Source organism: Pan troglodytes, chromosome 15, assembly GCF_028858775.2.
Source record: "Pan troglodytes isolate AG18354 chromosome 15, NHGRI_mPanTro3-v2.0_pri, whole genome shotgun sequence".
Lineage (NCBI taxonomy): Eukaryota > Metazoa > Chordata > Mammalia > Primates > Hominidae > Pan > Pan troglodytes.
In genome coordinates this window covers 87,984,607-88,010,175 of record NC_072413.2, presented here as the reverse complement: position 1 = coordinate 88,010,175, position 25,569 = coordinate 87,984,607, and the positions used below count along the sequence as shown (strand labels likewise).

The following is a 25,569-nucleotide window of genomic DNA, read 5'->3' as shown; positions in this document are numbered from 1 at the left end:
GTGCAAGTGCTTAGTAAATTTTAATGCACCTCACAAAGGTAAGGTTTGGAAATGGTTAATGCTTTTAACAGAACTATGATATGTTTGTTAGAATGGGCCTTGGGAGATGATCTATTATAATGATTTTTAAAATTTTTTTTTTTAAACCTAGAGAACCCTTTGTTCAAAGGAAACATTTTAAGCAAACAAGGGCGAGTATCTCTGGGTGAATTACCTGCACTCATCTCTCTCTGCCCACTGTTGTGGTGGCTTCTGAAAGGGGTTTCCAGAGCCCACAGGGCTCCAAGGAACACAGCACAAAATCCACTGATTTAGCCCAACCCCTGGTTTTACAGATGGGGAAATGGGCCTAGAGAGCAGAAACAAATGTCTTAAGAGTGTGGCTGCAGAGCAGATGGACTGTTCACATGGCCAGTAAGACTGGCCATATGGTCAGCATTTGGTCAAGGTCCTGGGAGACCTTGAAAAGCTCTCTGAAGATGATTCCTTTATAAAGTATGTGAAGGCTGGTGCCTTACCTTTGTTTTCCTGAGTCCCATAGTACACAGTGTCCTGGGAATGATTCTTGTCTTTTTGGAGCCTGAAGCATTGGTGCTGCATAGCACAAGGAAGGTTTCCACTAAGACCTGAGATAGCTGGAGGGGCAGCCTCCTTGGGGCTGTTGATCAGCTCCAGAAAGCCTAACAGCATGTTTAACTCTCCTAGAGAGCTGTGCTCACAACCTTATAGGCAACCTACTTCCTCCCTTCCTTCTCTCAGCCTGTCACCATCCTGCTGACTCTCCTGCAATAATGTTTCTGTGCCAATCCCAAAGCAGAGAGACGACAGGTCTACATCAATTAGAAGGCAAGTTCCATGAGAGCAGGGACCACACCTGTCTTGTCCATCATCTATAACTAAAACCTAGAATAGCACCTGGCACATAAACAAGAAACAGTCACATCAGACTATCTGGGTCTAAATCCTAGCTCTTCCTGCTTCCCAGCTGGGTCACTTGGGGGCATGCTATTTAAGCTCTCTATGCTTTAGTTTTCATATCTCTAAAATGGGGATAGTACCAGTACCTAGCTCCTAATTTGGGTGATTAAATGAGCTAGTATAAAAAAGCGCTTGGCCAGCATATAGTAAGCACCATACAAGTATTTGCTATATTACTTGTGAGAGGCTTTCTTTGGAGGCCAGTCCCTGGTGGGAAATTCCAGGTAGCACCTCCTCATCTCAAGCCAGATGTGCACTTAGTGACTAGCAATGCCAGTGCAAAGGGTCTAGAGGCACTAAGTCAGGGGTCTCAAGCTTTTTTCCATCAGTGATGATGCTCACAAGACTTTCTCATATGAGTACAGAAAGGGGTATGCTCTGTCTTCACTCTGCTTGTACCAGATGTAGGCAGGTGAGGGTAGTAATATGACCTTGAGTCATCTCTATCGTATAAAGGAAGTCACTTGTAGGCGTTAGTACTGATAACCATCATTTGTAACAAAGCACATGAAGCATACCAGCTAATCCCAATATCTTAGAGCCACAGGGCCAGGCAAGCAAGTCTACCCAATGACATCTATAAGTATTTTCTTGTGTAATCCAATTTTATTTTCACCAAAATACTCAGACAAAGGAGAACAAAAAGAGGTGATTTGTTTCAGAATCAAAGCAACAGACATTAGAGAAGGAGTACTGCATAGTAATATTGAAAAGCAGAGGAGAGAGAATGTCTTTTATGTTTCCTCAAAAAGCCAGTGATTTTGCAGTCAAGCACTTGTCTCGTTTTCTCCCGAAGTGGCAGCACCAACATTTCTGCTCATCCCTGACTATCCGCATTGCCTGTCAGTTGCTAGGCAACTCTAACAGTGATCCAGCATGTGTTAGGTACCCACCTTGCTTCTGACCACCCACAATACACAACTTTCGTAACTGTTCTCATTGGGTTTGCCAATTACACCTAGGCACTATCCTCTTAGCCAAGGCTTCTCTTAAACCTCATCTTCCTCCTGCTTAGTCCTGTGGTAAAATTTAAATACCATATTTGTCATCATGTCCCAATAATTTCCCTAACAACCGGCTGCCCATCAAACATGGGATGATTTTACGGTAGGATCAAAACAGATGGGAGGAAAATCTTATTAAAACCATAAATATCTCTCCATAAAAGTAACAAATCAAAAGAGGAAATCGCCAGCTAATATAACATCCTAATAAGTTCAAGTGAACTGTTAATTTTGAGTTTCTCTGAATGTATAAATCTGGCTGACGGTACTTGTCCTGATTAAATAGAGTAATTGTGACCAATTTAAAAATTAACCACATATGGCTGGGTGCAGTGGCTCACGCCTGTAATCCCAGCACTTTGGGGGGCCAAGGCGGGTGGATCACAAGGTCAGGAGTTCGAGACCAGCCTGGCCAATACCGTGAAACCCCGTCTCTACTAAAAATACAAAAATTAGCTGGGCATGGTGGCATGCGCCTGTAGTCCCAGCTACTCGGGAGGCTGAGGCAGAAGAATCGCTTGAACCCGGGAGGCGGAGGTTGCAGTGAGCCGAAATCATGCCACTGCACTCCAGCCTGGGTGACATGGCGAGACTCCATCTAAAAATAAATAAATAAAATAAAAATAACCACATATTTAGTTTAGAAAAGGCTATATATCTATGAAAAGATCTTCTTTTTTTGAGACAGGGTCTCACTCTGTTGCCTAGGCTGGAGTACAGTGGTGCCATCATGACTCACTGCAGCCTCAATCTCCCAGGCTCAAGTTATCTTCCCACCTCAGCCTCCTGAGTAGCTGGGACTGCAGGTGCACACCACCACACACCCCCCGCCTTTTTTTTTTTTTTTTTTTTTTTGTAGAGATGGGGTTTTACCATGTTGCTCAGGCTGATCTTGAATTCCTGAGCGCAAGTGATCCGATCGCCTTGGCCTCCCAAAGTGCTGGGATTACATGTGTGAGCCACTGCACCCAGCTTGAATACGTCTTAAGGTCATATATTTTATATGGATGTGTTACACAGGCAAAACAGATAAAGGCTTTATAAGGTGCTTTCTTAAATCCTAAGAGGCCTAATGAATATGAGAGACATGAAAAATCAAGCAGTGAACTAATATTAAACACAGCATACTGTTTAATAGGAAACAACCGCATGTTTTCTATCATCATCCTTGGGATTCCATAAATGAGATAAAAGCCAAGGGTATAAATGCGTTTTCCAAAATTTAAGTGGCAAGGCTAGTAAGTGGCAATCTCAAATTAGGACTTGGATCTTTGGACTCTATCTCAGGTTATTTCCTCCATAATATGCTGGATGATTGGGAAATGTCACCATCTGTGGACCCTGGGTTTGAAAATGTTGATGGGTTACAGCTATTAAACCCAAGCAACTAGTAGTAGTGGTTTCCGGATGAGGAGCAGGGTGGCTGGGGAACAGGAATGGGAAGACATACCTTCTTTATATACCATTTATATATTGTGTATGTTACCTATTGGAAAAAAATAAGTTTTTAAAAGGGTACTGATTCAAATAATTTTTGGTCAGTAACCATGTGCCATGCAGTGTTAGATGCTAAGCAGAAAAAGATGAGTAAGATCAGGCACCTTGCTCACCTGAAGCTCATGACACAGGGAAGCAAAGAGACCCATAAAGAAGCAACCAGGTCGATGCCTACAGAAGCAGTGAGAAGATATTCAAAAAATTAAAAAAAAATAAATAAAATAAACTGGGAAGATGTAAAAAGGACCAAGCAAAAAGCGCCATGAAAACACAAAGGAAAAAATAATTATGCCTGCTGAGCTAGAAAAAGTTTCACTTTAAGGGGAGCATTTGAATTAGAAGTTGAAAGAAAAGTATAGTTATTGTAGACAGTACAGAAAAAAATAAAACCTGAGAAGCAGTCTGAAAATAAACTGCAGTTAGATTAAGGGGGATACCATTCATTCAGTTCTGAGCCACTACAGGCCAGGTACTGAACTAGGCACTATATTAGCCAATCTGCCAGAAGGCACAAACATTAAAGAATAATTACCAAAGATCACAATGAGTATTCTGGTAGGAAATGAAGCATGATAATTATAAACTCATTTTTTCTCTACAGTAAAAGGAAACTTCTAATGCAGATAGTTCAACAGAAACTTCATTAAAAAAGGTTTTGGTGCAGATTTTATGATTCTTGGTGACGTGGTAACTATGGCAACCATATACTAAAACGTGACCCAGGATCTATGAAAAATGTTTTCAGTCAGAACCTCAATCACAACACATAATGAAAGAGAGGAAATGAAAACTATGATTTATATTTAAAATAATAAAAGGGAAGATTAAAAACTATATTAAGGCTAGCATTTTTATAAGATTCCAATTCCTGACCTTCTGTAGCCAGTTTTCACATTTGTGAAATGTCAACTGGACGAAACAAAGCCCAAATGATCAGGAAGTCAACATCCTCTACTTATGATGGGTAGAGACATAACAGGCAATAAGATATTACGTAGACCCAATAGGAACCATACGAAATACATTTCCTAAGGGGATGAGATTTTTTAAGATTAGGAAATCAGATCTTTTGTGATTCTATGAATCTTTTATAGGACTATTATTTTTAACAACTCTACATACCCAAGCAAATATGGTTCTCCAAAGCAGTCATGCTGCGGGGTTGGTCCCTTACTCCAGTACAGCTGCCTCTTTTGGCTCCAAGAAAGTACAGAACTTCTCAAAGAGCTTTGGAGCCAGAGGTTCAGTCTTTTGAGTGTGTACAAGGGTACTTTTGCTTAACTACAGAAAACAAACCCCAATTTTGGAAACAGTAAAAAATTAATTCCAGCCAAAATTGGAGAATAAGATGGGTAAATTGAACCAGGAAAGAAATATCAGTGGGCCGGGTGCAGTGGTTCATGCCTATAATCCCAGCACTTTGGGGGGCCGAGGTGGGCGGATCATCTGAGGTCGGGAGTTCAACACCAGCCTGACCAACATGCAGAAACTCCATCTCTACTAAAAATACAAAATTAGCCGTGGTCTGGTGGCACATGCCTGTAATCCCAGCTACTCAGGAGGCTGAGGCAGGAGAATTGCTTGAACCTGGGAGGCAGAGGTTGCAGTGAGCCGAGATCGTGACATTGCACTTCAGCCTGGGCAATAAGAGCGGAACTCCATCAGTGAAGTCTGTGGAAAGCAGAATCGAAAGATGGCCCCTGGTGCACATGCCTGTATATCCCCTTTCCTTGAGGATAAGCCAAAATTGTGAATATGATGGAGTTTCACTTGCATAATTTGGTTATCAATTAATTGACTAAGTTACTCAAAAGGGAAATAATCCTGGGTGGGCCTGAGTTGGGTCCTTCCTGAGATAGATCCTCCTGCTGGTCTCCAAGAAGCACCCCATGACGAATGCAGCAGACCACCACGGGCAGCACCTAGGAGCTGAGAACGCCCGGCTGACAGCCAACAAGAAAGCAGGAACCTCAGGCTTACAGCCACAAGCAACCGTGAGCTTGAAAGAGGACCCCCAAGCTTCAGATGAGAGCACAGCTGGGTTGACGCCTTGATTTTAGCCTGGTGAGACACTGAGCAGAGGGCTCAGCTAATCCACGCCCAGACTCCTGACCCACGGGAACCATGAGATAGTAAATTTGTATTGTTTTAAGCCCCCTTAGTTTGTGATCATATATTACATAGCAACAGAAAACTAATGCAAGGCTGGAAACAAAGAATGTCTATTAAGAAACAATACTTATTTGTTAATGTGTCACGTCAACTTATTTTGAAAGAACTTGGAAGAGTGGAAAGAAAACTTGAGCAATGGCAATGTTTTTGGCCAAAGCACCTACTTTCAAAGGGTGATCATAATACTTCTTTGGATATGCAGCTCTAGATTATTTTTTAAAGTCTATCATGTTAAAAGTCAAAATTCATATTGCCTATCATTCTCTGTGCTTATTACTCCTATAATTTTTTTCTGGGGAATTTGTTTTTATTTTATTGTACTTAATAAAAAGGAGTGGGTTATTCATTCCAAACCCAAACATTAATATGGATCAGTAATAATAAAGTAGAAAAATATCAAAAGTTAAATTTACGTAGCTTTTGATGTATTTACCTTTGGCTAAAATCCAATTCTTAAAACTAGTATGTCTGCTACTTTGCTGACAGAGCATTAGATTTGCTGGGCATGAGCACTTCATTTGGACTAGAATCCACAGTGCTCTCTACAATCCTGCCTCACTATTCTAAAGCAAGTAAATATATTAAATGAAAGGATATATCAGTTGTTCATAACCAATTTATTCTCAAGGATGATGATATTGTCCACCAGAGCATAAAATCTAGGGAATATTTAGAAATGTAGAAGGCATTTTTTTCAGCTTTCACTAGGACTTGGCAGTTAATATGTGATGGCCAGGTTATTAAATAACTTATAATGCATGGGACAATCTTGTATAACAAAAAATTATCTTGACCAAAATAACAATAGTGCCCTGTTGAGAGACACACTATTTGAGTATAAGCTGAAGTTGACTATTTAAAACCACATCTCATTCTAGAAAATCTCATGGAACAAGCATTTAGAAAAGCACTCAATTATTCCAATCAATTCAAATTATAACATTCATTGAACTGCTTTCCATAGACCAACGACTAATAAGGCCTCAGGCAACCCCGGAGACATCAAAGAAATGGTAATATCTGAAAGCAGGTAAAAAGGCAAAGTCTGGCCACCCACTACTGCTCTGAACTCACCTACCCTCCCATCCTATTGACTCCAGTAACACTCACTTTGCTGTTAATCAAACACAGTAAGCATATTCCCACTCCCCACCCCGCATCCCTCAGCAACCCATCCACATGGCTCTTCCCCTACTTCTTTCAGGTCTCTACATGAATGTCACCACGTCAGAAGGCCTTCCCTGACCTTCTTCCTTAAGGAGCAGCCTCCCTCCCCAACCCGGGCACTCATACCCTACAGGACAGTGTTTGAGGGTGGGGACTCTGGATTCTTGGGCACATTGTTTAACCTCTGTGCTTCAGTTCTTCCATCTGAAAAGGGGATTAATGGATACACTGTAGAACGGCTATAAGAATTACATGAATTAATATATGCATATATATACATATACATACATACATACATTATTATATATATAAAAAATGTGCTTGGAACTGTGCCTGGAACTGCTGGTTAAAAACTACATGTTAGCTCTGAAAATTTAAAAACAATAACCTAAACCAAATTTGAAATAAAGCTTTTAACTCATTTCATTTGATAGCAAAACTTGATCTTAACTCATTGGGCAACGAAAGTTGAACTAAGATGACATGAGGCTACCTGTGATCTTTGCTTCCAAAATGTATTATGAAGTGTTGGTCCAGATACCACTAGGGATATTAACAGACAGTATAGGTACCATATTATCTTTCTAAAATCCAAATACTGAACTACATCTGGTACCAAGAATTTAGAATAAAGGATTGTGCACCTAAATTATCATTCTATTTTTTCTCTATAGCACTTACCACCATTTGCATACATAAACATACTTCTTTGCTTTTTGTGTAATTCCCAGCACCAGAACATAAAGTCAAGATGTTTTATTGTTTATTGCATTCTTAGCACCTAGAAAAGTGTGTGGTGCATAGTAGGTGCTCAGTAGTTATGCGCTGGATAAATGGTTAAATCTGATACCCAAAATAGAATATATATAAAACATTTTTCTTAGGTAGAAGAAAAATTACGTAATGGAGAATGTGTGACCAGTTGCTCTTCAACCCAGGAGGGATGGCTTGAATCCAATTCATTTGTTTGGCAATGGAACACCTGGTAGGCATGAAAAGCCCACCTGATATGTATTTCTTCTATGTTCCTCAATGCCCAGGCATTGATCCACTATATTCTCCTCTGGAAGTCGCAAAGGATTATGGTGTTAACAATCAGTACTAACCAAAACTCCAAAACGTACTATATGTACACCAAACTTTTAAGTTCCTCTCCAACAAACAATTCCACCTGAAGTCTCCACCATGATAAATCAATCTTCAATCAAATTCACCATCATCCCACTGTGGTAGGCCAGTTCCATTCCCTGACTTCTATACTGATATCAGTGACAATCCCCATCTACACACCCCAAACTCAGGAATCACCTTTGAGGGCCCTCCCATGTTCCATTATGCAGTCTAGGCAGTGTTTTCATGGTTACCACTTCAATCCTAGGCTTCATCAGCCTCCACATGTCAGGCACCTGGCCAGTCACCAGGGTATGCTGAACAAGACAGGCATGGACTTGGCCTCACAGAGTCTAGAGGGGAAGCCAGATAATTACACAAGCAACCACAGTGAATAGGGAAAGAATGCTGACAATGCAGGAATCTAGGGCATTATGGAAGCCACCAGGCTCTAGAAGTGATGTTTTGGCTAAAACCCACCTATGTAGAAGAGTCAAAAAGCATTACAAGTGCAATTAACTAATATGTATACAATGAATTCTTTGGTAAATCTCTTTCATGCAAATGTAAATTCTGTGAGAACCTCATCTTAATTACTCTATTCTTGCCACAGCGGGCAATACATATTTGCTGAGTAATGGGTAGAACTGCCTCAACTCTGCTGCCTTATTCCTCATTGAGTGGAGGGAGGGGATAACGCCACCTCACAGCTCTTGTGGGGACTGAAAGACACTACTATGTAGGTAAAGCACCAGAAGTGTCTGCCACATGGTGGCTACTTAATGCAGGTCAATTCTCTCCCCTGCCCCTTTCTTCTTACTCCCACAGGTCACCATGGTTGGCACCTTAAACCTTCATAGTTGCTGTGCAGTGGAGAAGTCTGAGGCTCAGAGAGGTTAAGAAACTTGTCCAAGGCAAGACTTGTTCAACAGTAGACATGACCATCTCATCTAGTACTGTCTGACAATGATAAGCTCATGCTTGAGAGACAAAATAGTGAGGTAGGAGCTGTGAGCTCCACTGGTGGCACACAGATCTAAGTATCTGGACAGGGAGGGACCAGCAGAGGCTGAAAGAGGCTCCAGGAGGAGATGGGACCTGAACACGACTCTTAAAAGATGAACAGCAACTGAAGAAAGAGAGAAAAGGGATGAAAGGATCAGGAGAAGAAACTACATGGGCTGTTGGCTGGATGACTTCAGGGGCAAAGGAGGCTAGCCTAGCTTCTTCTCAAGGCTCCTATTGGGGATTAATGGGTAAGAATGGTGAAAATGGTGTGGCTGGGGCATGACTTCCAAACTGAGGAATCTGTACTTTAGCCTACAGGACGTGGGGAATTCTGAACATGGAACAATGAGGAAACTCTATGTTTCAGAAAGGTGAAGGGGCATGGGCAACCAGGATGAGTGGCCTATGAAGAATATCCACGTGATTACACAACAGATAGGAAACCCTTTCAGAAGTCCAGGTGATAAGTTTCTGACCTGGTAATTGCAAGGACTGGAAGAGGAAACTTTTGAAACATTTCAAAGATAAACAGGCTTTGATAGCTATTTCCAAAGCATCCATGTGCCCACCTCAAGCACAGAATTGGTCTCTTCCTATTGTAATTATTTCTGTGTCTGGCTCCTCCATCAGAGACTGTGAGCATCTAAAAGACACTATCTAAATCTTCTGTTTTATCCTGAGTGCCTGGCATCCACAGGAGGACCTCAGTAAATGTTTGCCAAACATTTGAAGGAACAGTGAAAGAGGACATTCAGGCTTTAAGCTTGGTAATAAGAGACAGGTGCCACAAGGGCAAAGAAGAATGCTGGGAAAAGAAATCTCCATCTACATGAGTTCGGTTTGGGAACATTCTTTCTGACAGGTTCAGAAAAAGTGACAGACAAAACAAAATGTCCAAACCTAATCAAGGGAGCTCCTTACTGGTAGATGCCACTTATATTTGGAAACTATACTTTCCTTTATTATGGAAGGGCTGAGAGAGTGGGCTCTATGTATCTAAGTTGTTATTTAAGTTAAGTTTCTTAGAAATCCTTCAATCATATTGGAATGCTCAATGTCCTTTTCCTCTTTTATACAACAATCAAAGTAAAGCCTGACACAATTTCTGTGGAATTAACTAGGCTTTGTAGAAAACAGGCACACTAAAACTCTATGTTGATTAAGAGGGGCATCAGACAGCAGAGGAGAGGTGTGCTCCTATCTGGGTTCCATCACTTATTACTGCATGATAGTAGGCAGCTTATTAATCACTCTGTGCCTCCTGGTCCTCATGCAGCTGTTGTGAGAATTAAATAAGTAAATACACATGATTGCTCACCCAGAACAGTCTGGCATATTGAAATTGCTGAATGAATGTTGTTGCTATTCATCTTTAAACATTTAGGTAAGTACATACAGCTTTCAGTCCAGTTATTACAGAATAAAACTAGAAGCTACAAATCCATAATGACAAATTTCAAATTCTTACAATAAACTTCAAATAACTATAATTTGCTTAATTTAGTAACAGCCATTCGACATTAAAGCAGATATTCACAGTACAAAACTGACAAATATTAAATGAGTAAACTGACAGTGGATGTTTTTTGACTTAACTTTAGAAAATACATGCCAAAGGTATCTGAACCTGTGTTTCCTTTTACATAGCCTCATGGAATCACTCAGATTTTCCCTGAAAACCCTGTGTATTTTCCCACCTCCATGGCCTTTGTCCTCACTAGTTCCTTCTAATCCATCTGTGTTTTCTCTCAGGCTTACTTCTAGGCCTACTTACAATAGCACCTCTTTACTTAGTTTAGCTGATCTCTCATTTGATCCTGCCTGTGCCCCAGCAAGGCAATACATTTCTAACAGTGCTTCCACTATGATCCTCACACAGGTAAACAACTAGGATACAACATCACATGCATGGCAGGGCTCATGCTTCCTGGCTCTTTGTGTTCCCACAGTCAAGCACACACTGCCATTGAACTGAACTACAAAAACTTTGCCTTTAGAAAAAGATTACTCACAGGGTTACTTTAATCTCCACTTCCCTTAATGCCCTTGAAACAGAATCAATAATACGTAATTTCTGTGAAGTACATCACCTTTTTATTACACTTTGAGGGAAAACAACACCCAAACAGACATTAAATTAAACTTTTCCAATAAAGTAGAAAGAGACTCAAGATTGCAACATCAAGTCTTACTAAATCTCCAAGCTGCTGGTTTGCCCTATGGATTTTGGACTTGCCAGCCCCTACAATTGCATGAGCCAATTCCTTAAAATAAATCTTTCTCTCTCTCCAAGAAGATGTAAGTGGCTCTTTTGTTTAAAAGTTTGTTCATGAGTGCTGTTCCTCTCTTAAAGAAATAATTCTACTCTGTGATACTTTAATTAGTTGCTATTGACATTAATTATGTTACTGAATCATGAAGAGATGCCTAATCGTTGGGTTCAGCCTGGGAGTCAGGAACTAAAGTTCTAGTTTTCAAAGGGCATAGCAATTTATCTTCCTATAAAAATAGACACAAAAATGCCAACAGGTAGGTGGTTTCTTATAGGGTGATGAAAATATTCTAAATTTAGATTATGGTAATGGTTACATAATTCTGTGATTATCCTAAACCATTAAACAGTAGAGACTTAATGGGCAGATTTTATGGTATGTGAATTACACCTTAAAGATGTTTTAGAAAAGGACACATAAGAGATTTGATTGCTTCAGGTTTCAATTACCTAAGGAGAAACTAATTAAGAAAAAAATATTAATTTTAACATTTCATTATTCTTCTGTACTTACCCCAAATGTCAATTTGCATAACCCCTATTGAGGTATTAAATAACAGAAGTAAATGTTAACTTTATGAAAATCTTATAAACATCTAGACTTATAAGCAAAAGTAGGTGATGATCATATACTTTACAAAGGGATTAGTCATGGGATGCCTTTAAATAAGGCTTATGTAACACAAACATACCAAAAACTAATGACAACTCACTAATCACTTTTTAGAAACCCATTCAACATTCAGAGCAAGAATTATGAACACATTAAAAAGATTTCTCCCATCAGGAATGTAAGGACTATTTACCTTGTGACAAGGAACCAAGCAATTTTACTGAAGTCTGGAGAAGGCCTCATATATGTCTTAATATGTGGCATGGCATTGCTGCGGCCAGAAGTCTCAGCTGACCATTTGCTAGTGACAGAAAAGACAAAAGTTACTAATTACGAAATAAAATTGATCATAATCCTAATATTAGGAAACTGCATGAAAACAAAGAGCCTATTATCTAAAAATCAACAGTGGCTACACGACTCTGTGACCCGTGATATTTTATGAAACTCCGTTCAAGTAACGCATGCCCATTTTAGAATTATAAACTTCCCACTTTTCACAAGAAGCACTGCAACCTTTCAGCATATAGCCTTTCCATTTTTGCCATGAACATACATACATGCATACATATTATTTCTGTTGTGCTTTTAACAGCATGTGTGTATATGTCTCCTGCCTGAACTGTGATCTCCTTAAAGGGAAGAATCATGCTTCCACGGTGTGTTATGAGTAGAGGCTCAGCAAAAGCTTGTTGAATGAAACAAAATACAAAAAAGGCAAAATACAAACAGTATATGAAAAAATGAATGTTGAAAAGCGAGGGCAGAAATACTTTAGTCAAATGCTGACATTCACAAATCTGAGTTTGGTTTCTAAGTTTCCAATATTGCAGACTACGGTTCTATGGGAACCTATATCATGAAGCAACAATCTTTACTTATGAATATAAGAGGATGGTCCCTCCAGATTAACAGATGGTCTGTGAAAACAGAATCAGGTTTAGGTAGGTACCATCACTGTCTTCATTCAAGTGAATTTAATAATATAATATTGAAATGAGTTCAATTTAAAGAAATGTCCTCTGTAAGGAAAAACCTCTCAAGAAAGCACTAAAGAAAAGCTCTAGGATTACATACTGACTTACAGTTGAAAGCTATAATTCAAAGTAATTCTGCTTTCATTTCTGGCTAACCAGCACAGCAAACATCTGTTGAGGCAAGCATGAAACAGACTGGCCTTGCATATGCAGGCTGTGCAACTGCTGTGGCTGGAGGAGGGTGAAGGACATTCCCTTCACTTGTCCACTCAGCATTTACTGAACTCTGACAACACACCAGATACTGTCCTGTATCCTCAGGAAACGGCGGCATAGAATCTGCCCTCAACAAGCTTGCAGCTGCATGTATGATGGTACAGACAGAATAATGATACTTTATATTTTGGAAAAATGAACTAAAATGCTGCTTATGTAAATTCTAAACTACCCAACATGATCTTTTATTTGTCTTTCTTGGCATGCCAATATTTAAATAGAAACCTCACAGCAATAAAATTTCCTCTTTGGTATTAAAAACCTATTCCAAAAAACATTCAAAACCTTGTTTTAAATTATTTCTATCACTAACATATGTAGATGAAAGAATATAGCTATATTACATAAAGTTCCTTTTAAAAAAAAACAAACCAGTGACATAAATAACACTCTAATTCCTAAAGAAGCAATAGCAGCAGTCTAAACCAATTACTTACTGAAAATAGGAATGCAGCCAATTCTGTTTTTCAGCTGTCTGGATGCTATAGGGAAGAGAGCCCCCAGCTTTTAAAAGAAAAATAAAACAATAAAAATTATGAAATATAATTTGAGGATCCCTCATTAAGAGGAAAATCTACAATAAACAGCAAGAAGGTAACAGGAAAAAAACTACTTCTATTACTTCATCTTATAGAATAGTTATTTGAAAGAAAATGTCTATAGTTGCATTAGATATGTTCTCTTAACGAGGTTTCCTTCCTTCAGTATTAACTTTATGCAAATCTTATAAACATCCAGACTTATAAGCAAAAGTAAGTGATGATCATATACTTTACGAAGTACAGTCATGGGATGCCTTTAAATAAGGCTCATGTAACACAAACATACTGAAAACTAATGACAACTCGCTAATCACTTTTTAGAAACCCATTCAACATTCAGAGCAAGAATTATGAACACATTAAAAAGATTTCTCCCATCAGGAATGTAAGGACTATTTACAATTCTTCTCCTGTGTCGAGAATAAAAGTAAATTACCTCATTGAGGACGAGAACGCACCAAGTAAAGCAGAATAGAGCTTTTTCCTGCAAAAGCTTCAACTGCAAATAACTAAAACCACTCAGTTTCAAAGCCAGTTATAAAACAGCTTTGTTAAAAATACCACGTTGTTCCCCATTAAAAGTACACTTTGAAAACAAAAAATTATAATTGAATTACTTGGTGATGATAATTTAACATCTATAACTGCACAGATCTGAAGTGTTAGAATCCTGGCCCATCCTACCCTCCTTATGCAAATAAGACACAGCTGGACAGCCTCTGTTTTGCTCAAGACCGTGGGACTTGGGGAGGAAAATCCAGGACAAGATGTCAGTGCCCCTTCTACTTCACCTTTACACACTATTTCCAAACAGACTTTGTACTGGCTGAGCAGATTCTGACAAACAGAAAAGAATGGCTAAAAAACAAAATGTTCAGTAAACAGTTCAGTTTGAAAAAAGGAATTCCAAAAGCCTTATTCTTGCAAAGAGAATAAAGAAAGTTCCAAGTGGAAATACAATTAGAAGTCAATGCTTGCTCATTTTTAAAATGAAGAAAACTCCATAGTGGATTATCAGTGACTTTCCACACACATGCTGGAACTTCTCCACACTGATCTACACCCAAAGAGATCTATATCCAAACATCTCTGACATATCAAATAGGGCATGTCCTGTCTTCAAATAACTAAAAATATTCAGTTTCAAAGCCAGTTATAAAACAACTTTGTTAAAAATACCATGTTGTTCCCCCATTAAAAGTACACTTTGAATGAATCTAGCCTATTAGAGGCACAAAAAGAGTACCAAAGAAAAACCACCACTGTATCCCTGGGTCTCGGTGAAGTAATTTTGGTTTTGCCATTTAAAAAAAAAAAAAAAAAAAGGGCAAATACACTCCAAACGCTAGCGAAATTTTTCTGGCAGATTTTTCTTATCGAGCCTGATAAGCAATAAATGGACTAAATTAGTTTAATTCAGTACATTCTGCTTTCAGCCACCAGCAAATGCCAATTAGACTTTGCTTTTTCCAGAGACAACCACTATGTGGGTTTTCAGTTAACATCTCCTGATTACAGTAACTAGCGGGGCTGCTGAATTCCAAATAAAGGTTAAGTGCCTGGTATGAGTATAAGGGAAAGGGACAGCGTTGACAGATGCCTACAAAAAATCTTAGGCATTTGCAGATGATGCCCTTGACAGAATAGACATATCAACAAAGTTACACCAAAGGCAAAATTTTAAAAATTCCGGACCTTAAATGTTATCTATAGCAGGCATTTAAAAGGACCACATGGTACCTCAAACACAGCAAGGGAGGATATGCAGAGATGAGAGGAAGCTATGTTGGATAAGCTCTGAACAGGCATTGAAGAGTAAGGGGAAGCTGATTTTATTTGGCTATCTTGTCTGGACAACCAACCTGCTGCTTACCTTACCGGTAAAAATGAAAACTATTGTGCAGAGGGTCTCTGTAAGGATTAATAACACACCCAAACTGAAGGGTATCATCTGCGGAATGCAGAGCTTCATATTGCCTATTTTCATGATCCTTATATAGTTAAGTGAAAACCATCTCCAAATTTCTAACCAATAGTAGTAAAACTTTACCAGGACATTCATGAAATATACATAAAACACAACCAAGACAGTCTCCCCAAGAATTACCAGGATATCCTTCTAAACTGGTCCGCACATTTTCCACAGAAGGATAGATCTAAAAATAAGAGGAAAACAATAAAACTCGGAATGTACCATGTTGAAGAAAAGGAATGATAATCAGCTTTTAAGAAAATGAAAATCTGTTAAAAATACTTTTAAATTAGAAAATATGCTTTAAATTTTGAAAAGTTCTCATCTTATGAAAAAAATGAACTAGTAATTAAACAACAGGAACCATATTTGATGTAAAATTATACTTCAATTGGAGTATTTTTTCCTTTGAAATTCAAGTTAACATTGAATGGAAAATTAATTATTAATTCACAGGTCTCTAAATAATTAAAATGCCCATAATTCTGCTGGCTATGCTACATCAAATATTTTCTACCTTGGTTCAACAACCTGAAAGAAAGGATAGAAAAATCACAGGCCAGTCTGTGTCTGCAATGGAGCTCCTGAACAAATCGGCAAGCTCTTAGCACTGGATATTAAGGCAAAGGCAACTTGATTACAAATGACGATGCTAATGTACTGCTCTTTCCGCACCCTGCCCCCGCCACGCCAAAAAAAAAAAAAGAATCACAGAATAAAACATCTCTCCATTACAAAGAGGACCAATTTTCAATTCTTCTCCTGTGTAGAGAATAAAAGTAAATTACCTCAATGAGGACGAGAACTCACCAAGTAAAGAGGAACAGAGCTTTTTCCTGGAGTCTTGCTTTCCTTCCCCAGTGTCAGCATGCTCTCTTTAAACTCAGAACATAACCACTTTGATTCATCGGCTCCCAAGGAGCCAATGCTTGAAAACTGACCTACGACAGGCCAGGACTCTGCGTTAGGCATGGATGAGGCATGGTCTTTCAGAAGCTGGGAAAGAATAAAAGTGAATGTTAAAGTGACTCAAATAATCTTAACAGAAATGCTGCAATATTTGAAAACAGTTTTCTGCTCTTGGAAAGCCTAATTAACAAGAAAAGCTGAAAATACTAGTGATCAATTTCATACCCACACATACATACTTCTTCTTTGGGAAATTTTTTTTAAATACTAAAAACATATTTTTAATGGAGTAGATGGACAGAAGCTCTCCTTTCCAAAATTATTTGATTTGTACTAAAAGCAAAAACAGGTTTAAAAAGGCCCATTTCAGAAGAAATTTCAGATAAACCACCAACTTGTCATATGAAATTAGATTTTTTTTACTTGAAATCACAAGTGTTCAATGCAGCTTTGATACTATGAAATATGTATTTGGTCTTCATCCCTGTTTCCTGGCATGCAACTACTAAAATCCTTGGGATCTCCAATGTGATGTCTTTCTGTATGTTAATGAGACTGATGGCTGGCAGACCCTAGGCAACTTCAGGATGGGGGCTGGTCACGATAAAGACCAAGGCATGATTAGAAGGTTGGGACTTTTGGCACAACCCCCCAACCTCCAGGGATAGGAGGGGCTAAAGGTTGAGCTGATCAGCAATGGCCAGTGATGTAATCAACCATGCCTATGTAATGAAGCCTCCATTAAAAATCCAAAAGGACAGGGTTTAGGGAGCTTTCCGACAGCTGAACACCTGCAGGCTGCTGGACAGTGGTGGTGCACCCAGAGAGGGCATGAAAGCTCTGTGCCCCTTCCCCTATACCTTGCTCTATGCATCTCTTCATCTGTATCCTTTATAATAAAGCAGTAAATGTTAAGTGTTTCCCTGAGTTCAGTGAGCTGCTCTAGCAAATGAAGCCCAAAGAGAGGGTCATGGGAACCTCAACTTGAAGCTGGTCAGTCAGAAGTTCTGGAGGCCCAGACTTGCAACTGGTGTCTGAGGGAGAGGGGCAGTCTTGTGGGATGGAGCCCTCAATCTATGGGATCTGAGGCTACCCCCATATTTCTTTTTAAAAAAATGTATTTTTTCAATTATTTTTTCCCTACTTTTCTCTGTTCTCCCCAACTCCTTCCCCACTTCCTACTTAGACCTTTAGAAATACAATATAACCTTTTACCTTTCCTTTACTAGACACTCCCTAAAGGGCAAGTTCATCTATGTGCTTAGAAGCTCCAGAGCAGAACTTTCTCCCACCAGGGGACTGCCTCGAGGGACAGCAGTAAATTTACAACCCAAAGTATGCCCACTAAGAAACTCTCCCACCTGGAGAGTTTCAGCCATCTTTACAACCTAGTTCTGCCCAGGAAGAGACCAAATGGACTGCCTGGTAGAGAAGGCAGAAAGTAAGGAAGTATCCACCTGCTTGCTTCCTCCTCTGCGTGCCATTCATGCTAGGCCCCTTTTAAAAGTGTCCACTTTCTGCTCCAAGAGCAAAGCAGTATCCTTAAGACAGGAAGCCTGTACTTATTCCTCTAAGCCAGCTTTGGAATAAAAAATCACTTTTTTTTATACCATCACTTTCTTTATAACATCACTTTCTTTATACATCTCCAGGAAGACAGCATAAGAATTGAAGTGAATTAGAGGACACCCAGCTGGTGTCCCCTGCTTAGTGTATGAGGAAAACCCCACACATATTTGGTCACAGTTTTCTGTGTTGACTGTTGTAGTGTGAGAGCAGAGGAAACAAAGTGAGTTTTTTGCTACCAACACTTAAACAATACCTAGAAGGATTACATATTTTGACTCCTATCATTTGAAAGAGGCTTAACATTCATAGTTTAACACTTGAGCTCCAGGCAGCTGTGATGGTCTAAACATAAAAGAGAATATTTACATACACATACCAGCTAAAACACTGCAGAAGACTGATCTGCATTTCCTGCTTTGATAATTATGCAAAGCTGCAGAAACAATTAAGAAAACATTTGGAAACTGTATCCACTTAAATATGTACTGAATGCCTACCTAGAGGGCTGGAGAGAGCAGAAAAATAAACTGTAGCTCATCTGACTGACGTTTTGTTTAATTTAATATGTATTATTTTCCTTAACACAGCTTAGGCATTAATACTTACACATACACTTCCCAAAAAGCCCAAAGTTTCCATGTCCACCTTGGGTACAGCATGGTGTAGGAAACAGAGCTGAACCGACAACTTACAACACCCAGTTTCTACCGCAGTGCTCAGCCCCTGAAGGGCCACCCTATCCTGGACAAGCCTCTGGCTTAGATTTACACTTCAGTGGAAACAGGCACCTAATCACCGGCCGGCCTTCCTGGAAGAAAGCTATGGTGCAACATGAGCAACTGTGTGTAAAAAGTGGTTTGAAAACTCTTAACATACAGTTGAACTTTCAGTATCAGATGGTGATCACACATAATACGTGCTATTATCTAGCCTATCTAAACCATTAGACATTCGTCCACAAATAGCTGTGTATGTGCACTGAAGACTTACCGTGTGCCCTGTACTATTTTACATTCATCATTTCATTTAATCCTCACAATCACGGGAGGGAAGTACTATTATTATGTCCACTTTATAGATGACAACCGATGTATGTTAAGGAACAAGTCAAGGTCACATGGCTTGTAGATAACAAAACAGGGTTTGAACCCAGCTATGGATATCTGCCTCCAAGGCTGGGCACAGGCCAATGTGCTGAACTTCCTCTCTAGGCCAAGACATAAAGATGTCTTCAAGATCTTGCCTGCTTTAAGCTGTGGTCTCATTTCATAAAAGGAAATTAAAATAAAAAGTTTCATTAACTAAGGGAAAATTCTTACACTTTAAATAGTTTATGGAATAAGAGGTTAAGGCTTTTAAGAAAGCCACTTTAGGGAATTTATTTATTTTTTTGAGATGGAGTCTCGCTCTGTTGCCCAGGTTGGAGTGCAATGGTGTGGTCTCAGCTCACTGCAATCTCCGCCTCCTGGGTTCAAGCGATTCTCCTGCCTCAGCCTCCCGAGTAGCTGGGATTACAGGTGCCTGCCACCATGCCCGGCTAATTTTTGTATTTTTAGTAGAGACGGGGTTTCACCACGTTGGCCAGGCTGGTCTTGAACTCCTAACCTCGTGATCTGCCCGTCTCAGCCTCCCAAGATGCTGGGATTACAGGCGTGAACCACCACACCTGGCCAGGGAATTTATTAAGGTCAGTTAAACCACCTAAAAAGAGATGAAAAAAACTTTAATCTTCAACTTATTTTATGACCTTTCTTTGTGCATTTTCATATCAGCAGCAAGTATTATTTTTGAATTTGTTTTCTTAAGGGCACTGGTTTAATAATCAAAATATATTATAGCTCAGTTGTAGTCTTTACTCAACATTTTCTGTTTGTTGAATTTATATCTTAAAACTTGATATGCTGAACAATCAAAAGCTATAATCAAAGCTACAATATGTGTATAAATAGGAAGCCTCTATCTTTATTACAATATAAAAACTAGAAAAGGTCTATATATTTATGCCATTAACAGCCTACAGCTATAAAAGAGGCAAAACACATTAAAAAGCAGTAATTACTAAGAATTATAATTATCAATTTATCAAGTATCTATTTGCCCAGAATTGTGCAGAAATATTGTGAAGCTGCATCAAAATATATAATTATTTTTAAAAAGAGAATATACATTAAATTTTTAAAAAATGTTAAAATAGTAAAAGTTATGTTACCTTCTTAAGTCTAAAATGTCCCCAATTATCTTTTTGACTTCCTTGAAAGCGTCCTGGGGTTGAACCAATAAGATAAACACTAAAAAGACAAAAACACAAGTTATAAAACATAGTGATGTGCTTTGGGCACCAAAAAAAAAAAAAATGACAAAATACACATGAAAACTAATATAATCAAGAAATGATCTAAGAGCCAATCCATTTTCTTGAATTGACTCTCAAATTCATTTTCAAGCAAATCAACTAATGATGGAACGCCTACAAGATGTAAAGTACCAGACAAAGAACCCAATAATTGTGAGAGTACCCCAGTGGGAGGCTAAGGTAAACATGAGGATTCACTGGCTGTCACTTTAATGCCTGAGAACCACAAGATACAGATGTGATAGAATCTGCTCATCCCCTCATCACGTCCTGAAGCTTGGCTAGATTTCACCCCACCTCTTTCCAGGCCCCTGCATGCCAGACCTCATGAGGCTCCCAAGGTATAAACCTATCATAAGCACCCCAAATTGATAAGTTGATACATACTTCGTTTCAGAGAGATCGTGCTTGTGAATGACATCTATCCACTCCTTGAGAGAAGGGGCATTATAAGCCATCAAGTAACTGATGAGATCAGCTTTAAAATGTGTTGGCGACTCTCCAGATTTGTGGGTTCCATCAGCAATTCGTGGGTATAAGGGGCTCAACCATATTCTGGAATTGAAAAAATAACCTTTAACAGTCAGGCACACAACTGATCATAATGATCTCTGTATCGATTATGCCTTCATCCTAAGAAAGAGGTGAATTCTCAGTATCTCCACATGGTAAGTAATCTTAGGAAACACGAAACATAAATCTGAGCACACCACTCCAATGGTTTCCCATCACATTCAGAATTATTCCTGAATGTCTTGCCATGAATTTAAGATTCAGTAAGACCTGGGCTCTGCCCACCTCTTCCAACCCACATCCCTCCATGCTTCCTCTCACTTGCCAAACCTTCCTTATTCCTCCTCTTACCTCTGCACCTATATATTGCTAAGACTTGATGACAAGAGTTAAGAATTCTACTCTTAATGGTTAAAGCAAATCCATGCTACTAGTGGTAATCCCAGCAAGAATTTGCCCTTGTCTGCATCAATGCGGCCCTTCAGCCAAATGTGAAATAAGAATTGTGTTATCTATACCAAAAGTGCATGTGAAAAATCTATTTTCAATTAACAAACCCATTTTCATAATGTAGGTCCTATAGCAGCATATTTTTATGTCTTATACTTTCTGGTGCCTGGATTAAGTATATATCACATTCAGTGACATTACAATAACCTCAAACTTTCAAACACTTAATTCACTGAAGAAGCATTACAGACATCTTTCATTTCATTAATTCTTTTTCCCTAGAGGAAAACAATGCTCTTTGCCAAAACTTCTACATTATATCCATAAATAGAAAACAATCATATCTAATCCCAATCCTCCTATAAACTGCTCCACAGTAGATTACTAAAATGGCTTCAAACCTCTTGTGCTTCAGTTTCTTCAAATGCAAAAAAGTGGGGTTAACAAGGCTGCCTCACTGGGCTGTTGCAAAGCAATGACTTACAGGAGCAGTCAAAAGTATCAGGTGTTACTTTTTTCCCCTTCTGTGGCTACTCTCCTTTTCCCCACCCTGGGTTCTATCTATTAAGCTGAAAGAGAAACTGCCCAATTTCTCTTTCACCTGGCAGCCCCTGAAGGAGACTGGCAAGATGCGGGCCACCAGGGCAGAAGGCATCCAGAACTGCAAGGACTCTCGGCCGTACATCTTCTCAACTCTGCAAGTTTCTAGCAAGGGGCATTTCATACCCCTGCTTCCCACCCTGGGGAGACACTTAGCACAGGAGGTAGCATGGTGTGATGAGGGCTGGAGCCCATGTTCTGGACCCAGATCGACTAGCTGACTATACCATTTTGGGTAAGCTCTGTGATCTCTCTGGGCCTTTGCCTCCGTGTGTAAAATGACCAGGTTGGGCTGGATAGACGTGGAGGACCTCCCCTTGCAATAGCACCTCAAAGTTCCCAGGCTGAGTGAGGCTCCTCCTGGATCAGAGATTCACTCACAGGTGAGTTCTGGATGAGAAACAAGACAAATGACTTTCTAAACTAAGATGCTGAGATATGAGGCATTTTTCACACATCACAAAATGAGAAAATTATTATAATGAGCCAAATAATTTTATTTTTTACTGTGAGCTTTGGATGCAATTCTTGTTCTAATTTTAAAAGTGAGAAATCAACAGGTGGACCACGAGGCAGCTGAAGGGGATTAGCAGAACCACAGTAGACCAATTATGAAGTGAGATTGTATACAAAAACTGCTTTCAAAAGTTTTAAAATTACCACAAACAACATGAAATGCAAAACATTAGAGAGTAGAATATAGACCAAGCATGAAATAATAGGATCCCACACCAGGATGGCTGCCAGAGGAAGATTTCATAGTCTTGGTACTTTCTGAGTTTTGAACCGTTCCTACCTAGTCAAAAAGTTTTCTAAAATTTTAAATTAAAAAATACTTTTTTTAAATAAAAGAAACACCCAAGCCCTTATCCCTGCCTCTTCCCTCCTAGCAGCCACCCCAGAGAATCCCAAGACAGTACTACTGCCTGTAAGCTAAGCTTCCAACTTCAGAACGAGCTGGAGGCCCAGGGTGGGATTCTTGGAACCACGTGAGGCTGAGAGCTAACCTGAGAAATCCCTTTAGTAACATTAATTATGGTTTCATGAGAACAAGCTACATTAATCTCACTGCCTTTTGATAGGGCCACATGAATCCCCAAACCCAATCTGGCAGCTCAGGAGAACTGGCTTAGAAGCTCTTGGGGTACCAAAGGCATAGTTAACCATAAATTCAGTAGATCAAGAAAGTGCTACAGCTGAGACTTAGAGACAGAGCAGCTATCCCCTCAACCCTGGACCAGTCAGAGCCACACTTCATTTTGAAAAGCATATATTCAGTGGGATACTGAAAAATTATAACACGTTTATAGAAAAACGACCAGGAATTACGGCTAGGGGTCTCAAAGCCACATGCTATGGTGGGGCAAGGGAGTGGGGAGGGAACAAGAGATGTAAGGCTCAGAAACAAGACTCCCTTTCAAATCCTGAAGGACTGCTTTAAGGGAGGGAGACTACATTTGTCCTGCGCAGCGCACTCAGGTTGAAGCAAGACCTGTTGAAGGAAGCTGGAAAGCTATTTCAGCTCAAACTAAGATGTAACTTGGGGCCGGGCACGGTGGTTCATGCCTGTAATCTCAACACTTTGGCAGGCTGAGGCAGGCGGATCACTTGAGCCCAGAAGTTTGAGACCAGCCTTGGCAACTAGGCAAAACCCTGTCTCTACAAAAAATAAAGACAGTTAGCCAGGTGTGGTGGTACGTGCCTGCAGTCCCAGTTACCCAGAAGGCTGAGGTGGGAGGATCACCTGAGCCCAGGAGGTTGAGGTTAAAGCGAGCCGTGATCGCATCACAGCATTGTAACCTGGGTGACAGAGTGAGACCGTCTCAAAAAAACAAACAAAAAAAGATGTAACCTGGGCTCAGCAGAGCTTAGCTGAAAGTAATACACTCCAAATTAGGAGTTCTAGCCCAAGGTAGGCAATGATATGGGGCAGGGTGAGGCAGAGGAGGATGACAGAGAAAACGTGAACCTGGAAATGGTGCTAGACAAACGTCCGAGTTTCTCCCAACACAGAAGGCTGTTTGTTAACCAGCTCTTCTCTAGGACAGGCAGAGATGTGCAAAATGGCTTAAACAAAAGAAAATTAAAGTTAGTCATAATCAAGAACAATAGCTGAACTTGTTGAGCAAATCCCTAAAAATCCCTTTTAAAAAGCAAACCCCTCTTGAAAAGGGAATCAAAACCTGGATCTAGCATATGTGCACCAAGTACAGAGGGTTAGTAGTTTAAAAAGTTCATGAAAGCTTTCGTATTCAATTCTTCTCTTGGAGATTCACAACTTTATTAACACACGAAAGGCTCTAAAAAGACACCAGCTTAAATTTGTTTCAAAGAAAATACACCAACTGGGGGAGTGGGGAAATATTTAGCACACTATTAACATGACCAGGGCCTACCCCAACTTTTCCTTTGATTCCTGTTTGGGAAGTGGTAAGCTAAAATGCAGGTGGGTACATGAGTAAGGAGAAATCACAAAAGCTATCTGGTAAATCCTACTGGGAAAACAATAGGTTCAGATCTTTCATTCTATAACCCCTTTTCTGCCTCAGATCTCTGCATGTGCTGCGCCCTCTACTTAGCTGTAGAGTGTATATGATGCCACTTCTCTAAAAACTAGGAAGAGACTACTCTGTGTAAATAGTAATGTATGTTTACATGTACAGCAGAGGTAGCTGTGGATGATGATGCTCCTGTTAACACTGGTTACTCCAAGAAGGTAGAATGAGGCAGGTAGTAAAAGAATACAGTAACTTTTTCTGCATACAACTCTTTTTCTAGGCCATGTGTGTTATTTTTACAACTTAAAAAAAATAGAAAAAAGAATAAAGTGAATGTTCTGGCTTTTGACCTTTATCAGCACACACACTGCCAGGAAGTGAGCAGGCCCCTACGAACCCTTGAGTTTTCTGGTGCCAGTCAGCATGGATGAGGTTGGAGGTGTGTATGACAACCCGGAGGCCTTCTTCATAGAGCAGCAGCATCATTTTCCTTTAAAAACAGCAAAGGATCAAAAAGCATCAATAGTACTTTCAAAATATGTAATACCTTTCCAATGCAAATGTAATACACAGCTAAAGGAATTTTTTAAAACTCTCATATTACCCAAACTTAACATTTATAATCTTCCCTTCTATACATTACCATGATGAAAGTCTGCCTAAGTGATAGGATGAAAACCTTTCAAAAAGGTTGAGTATTTGGTGGTAAAAGAACTTTCAACCCCAGTGCCGGTCCTGGCACTTCACATCCCTCCAGCCTGGCCCCCTTATTATCTATTCAGCATCACCTGTTACTACTAGGGACCGTTGGAACCTTCTGGTCTGGTGTTTGAGATTCAAAGTATGGTCAACAACCTCTTGCTGCATCATGGCTGGCATTTTTTAAACAACTAAAATAGCATAAATTGGTATACTGTATATATTTAATTACTGGTTCATGAAATTTTGTTTTGGCACAAAGGTATGTTAGTGCACAATACACTGAAATGTAAAGTATATTTCTTATTATGAGTTGAAATTTTAAGAAGTTTAAAAGATGCTTCATTACCATTAGTGGTTTTTTGTATCCATAGATGCCACACTTGTCAA

The 25,569-nt window shown here is 39.5% G+C and overlaps 1 protein-coding gene across 14 annotated transcripts in view; it reads right to left on the bottom strand.

Annotated features, from left to right (window-relative positions):
- The window catches only part of TDP1 (tyrosyl-DNA phosphodiesterase 1), an 89,704-nt gene that overhangs the window by 39,234 nt on the left and 24,901 nt on the right, over nucleotides 1–25,569 (bottom strand). For all 14 annotated transcript variants that reach the window (XR_010150820.1, XR_010150819.1, XR_010150821.1 and 11 more), the window contains exons 7-13: nucleotides 24,878–24,970; nucleotides 20,807–20,974; nucleotides 20,276–20,354; nucleotides 16,399–16,584; nucleotides 15,724–15,772; nucleotides 13,512–13,578; nucleotides 12,015–12,122 (exon numbers count right to left, since the gene is read on the bottom strand). Coding sequence is in view for 10 of the 14 variants with exons in the window: in XM_009428260.4 (XP_009426535.1) it covers nucleotides 12,015–12,122; nucleotides 13,512–13,578; nucleotides 15,724–15,772; nucleotides 16,399–16,584; nucleotides 20,276–20,354; nucleotides 20,807–20,974; nucleotides 24,878–24,970 (750 nt within the window). In the remaining 4 variants the exon portion in view is untranslated. The remainder of the gene's footprint in view (nucleotides 1–12,014; nucleotides 12,123–13,511; nucleotides 13,579–15,723; nucleotides 15,773–16,398; nucleotides 16,585–20,275; nucleotides 20,355–20,806; nucleotides 20,975–24,877; nucleotides 24,971–25,569) is intronic.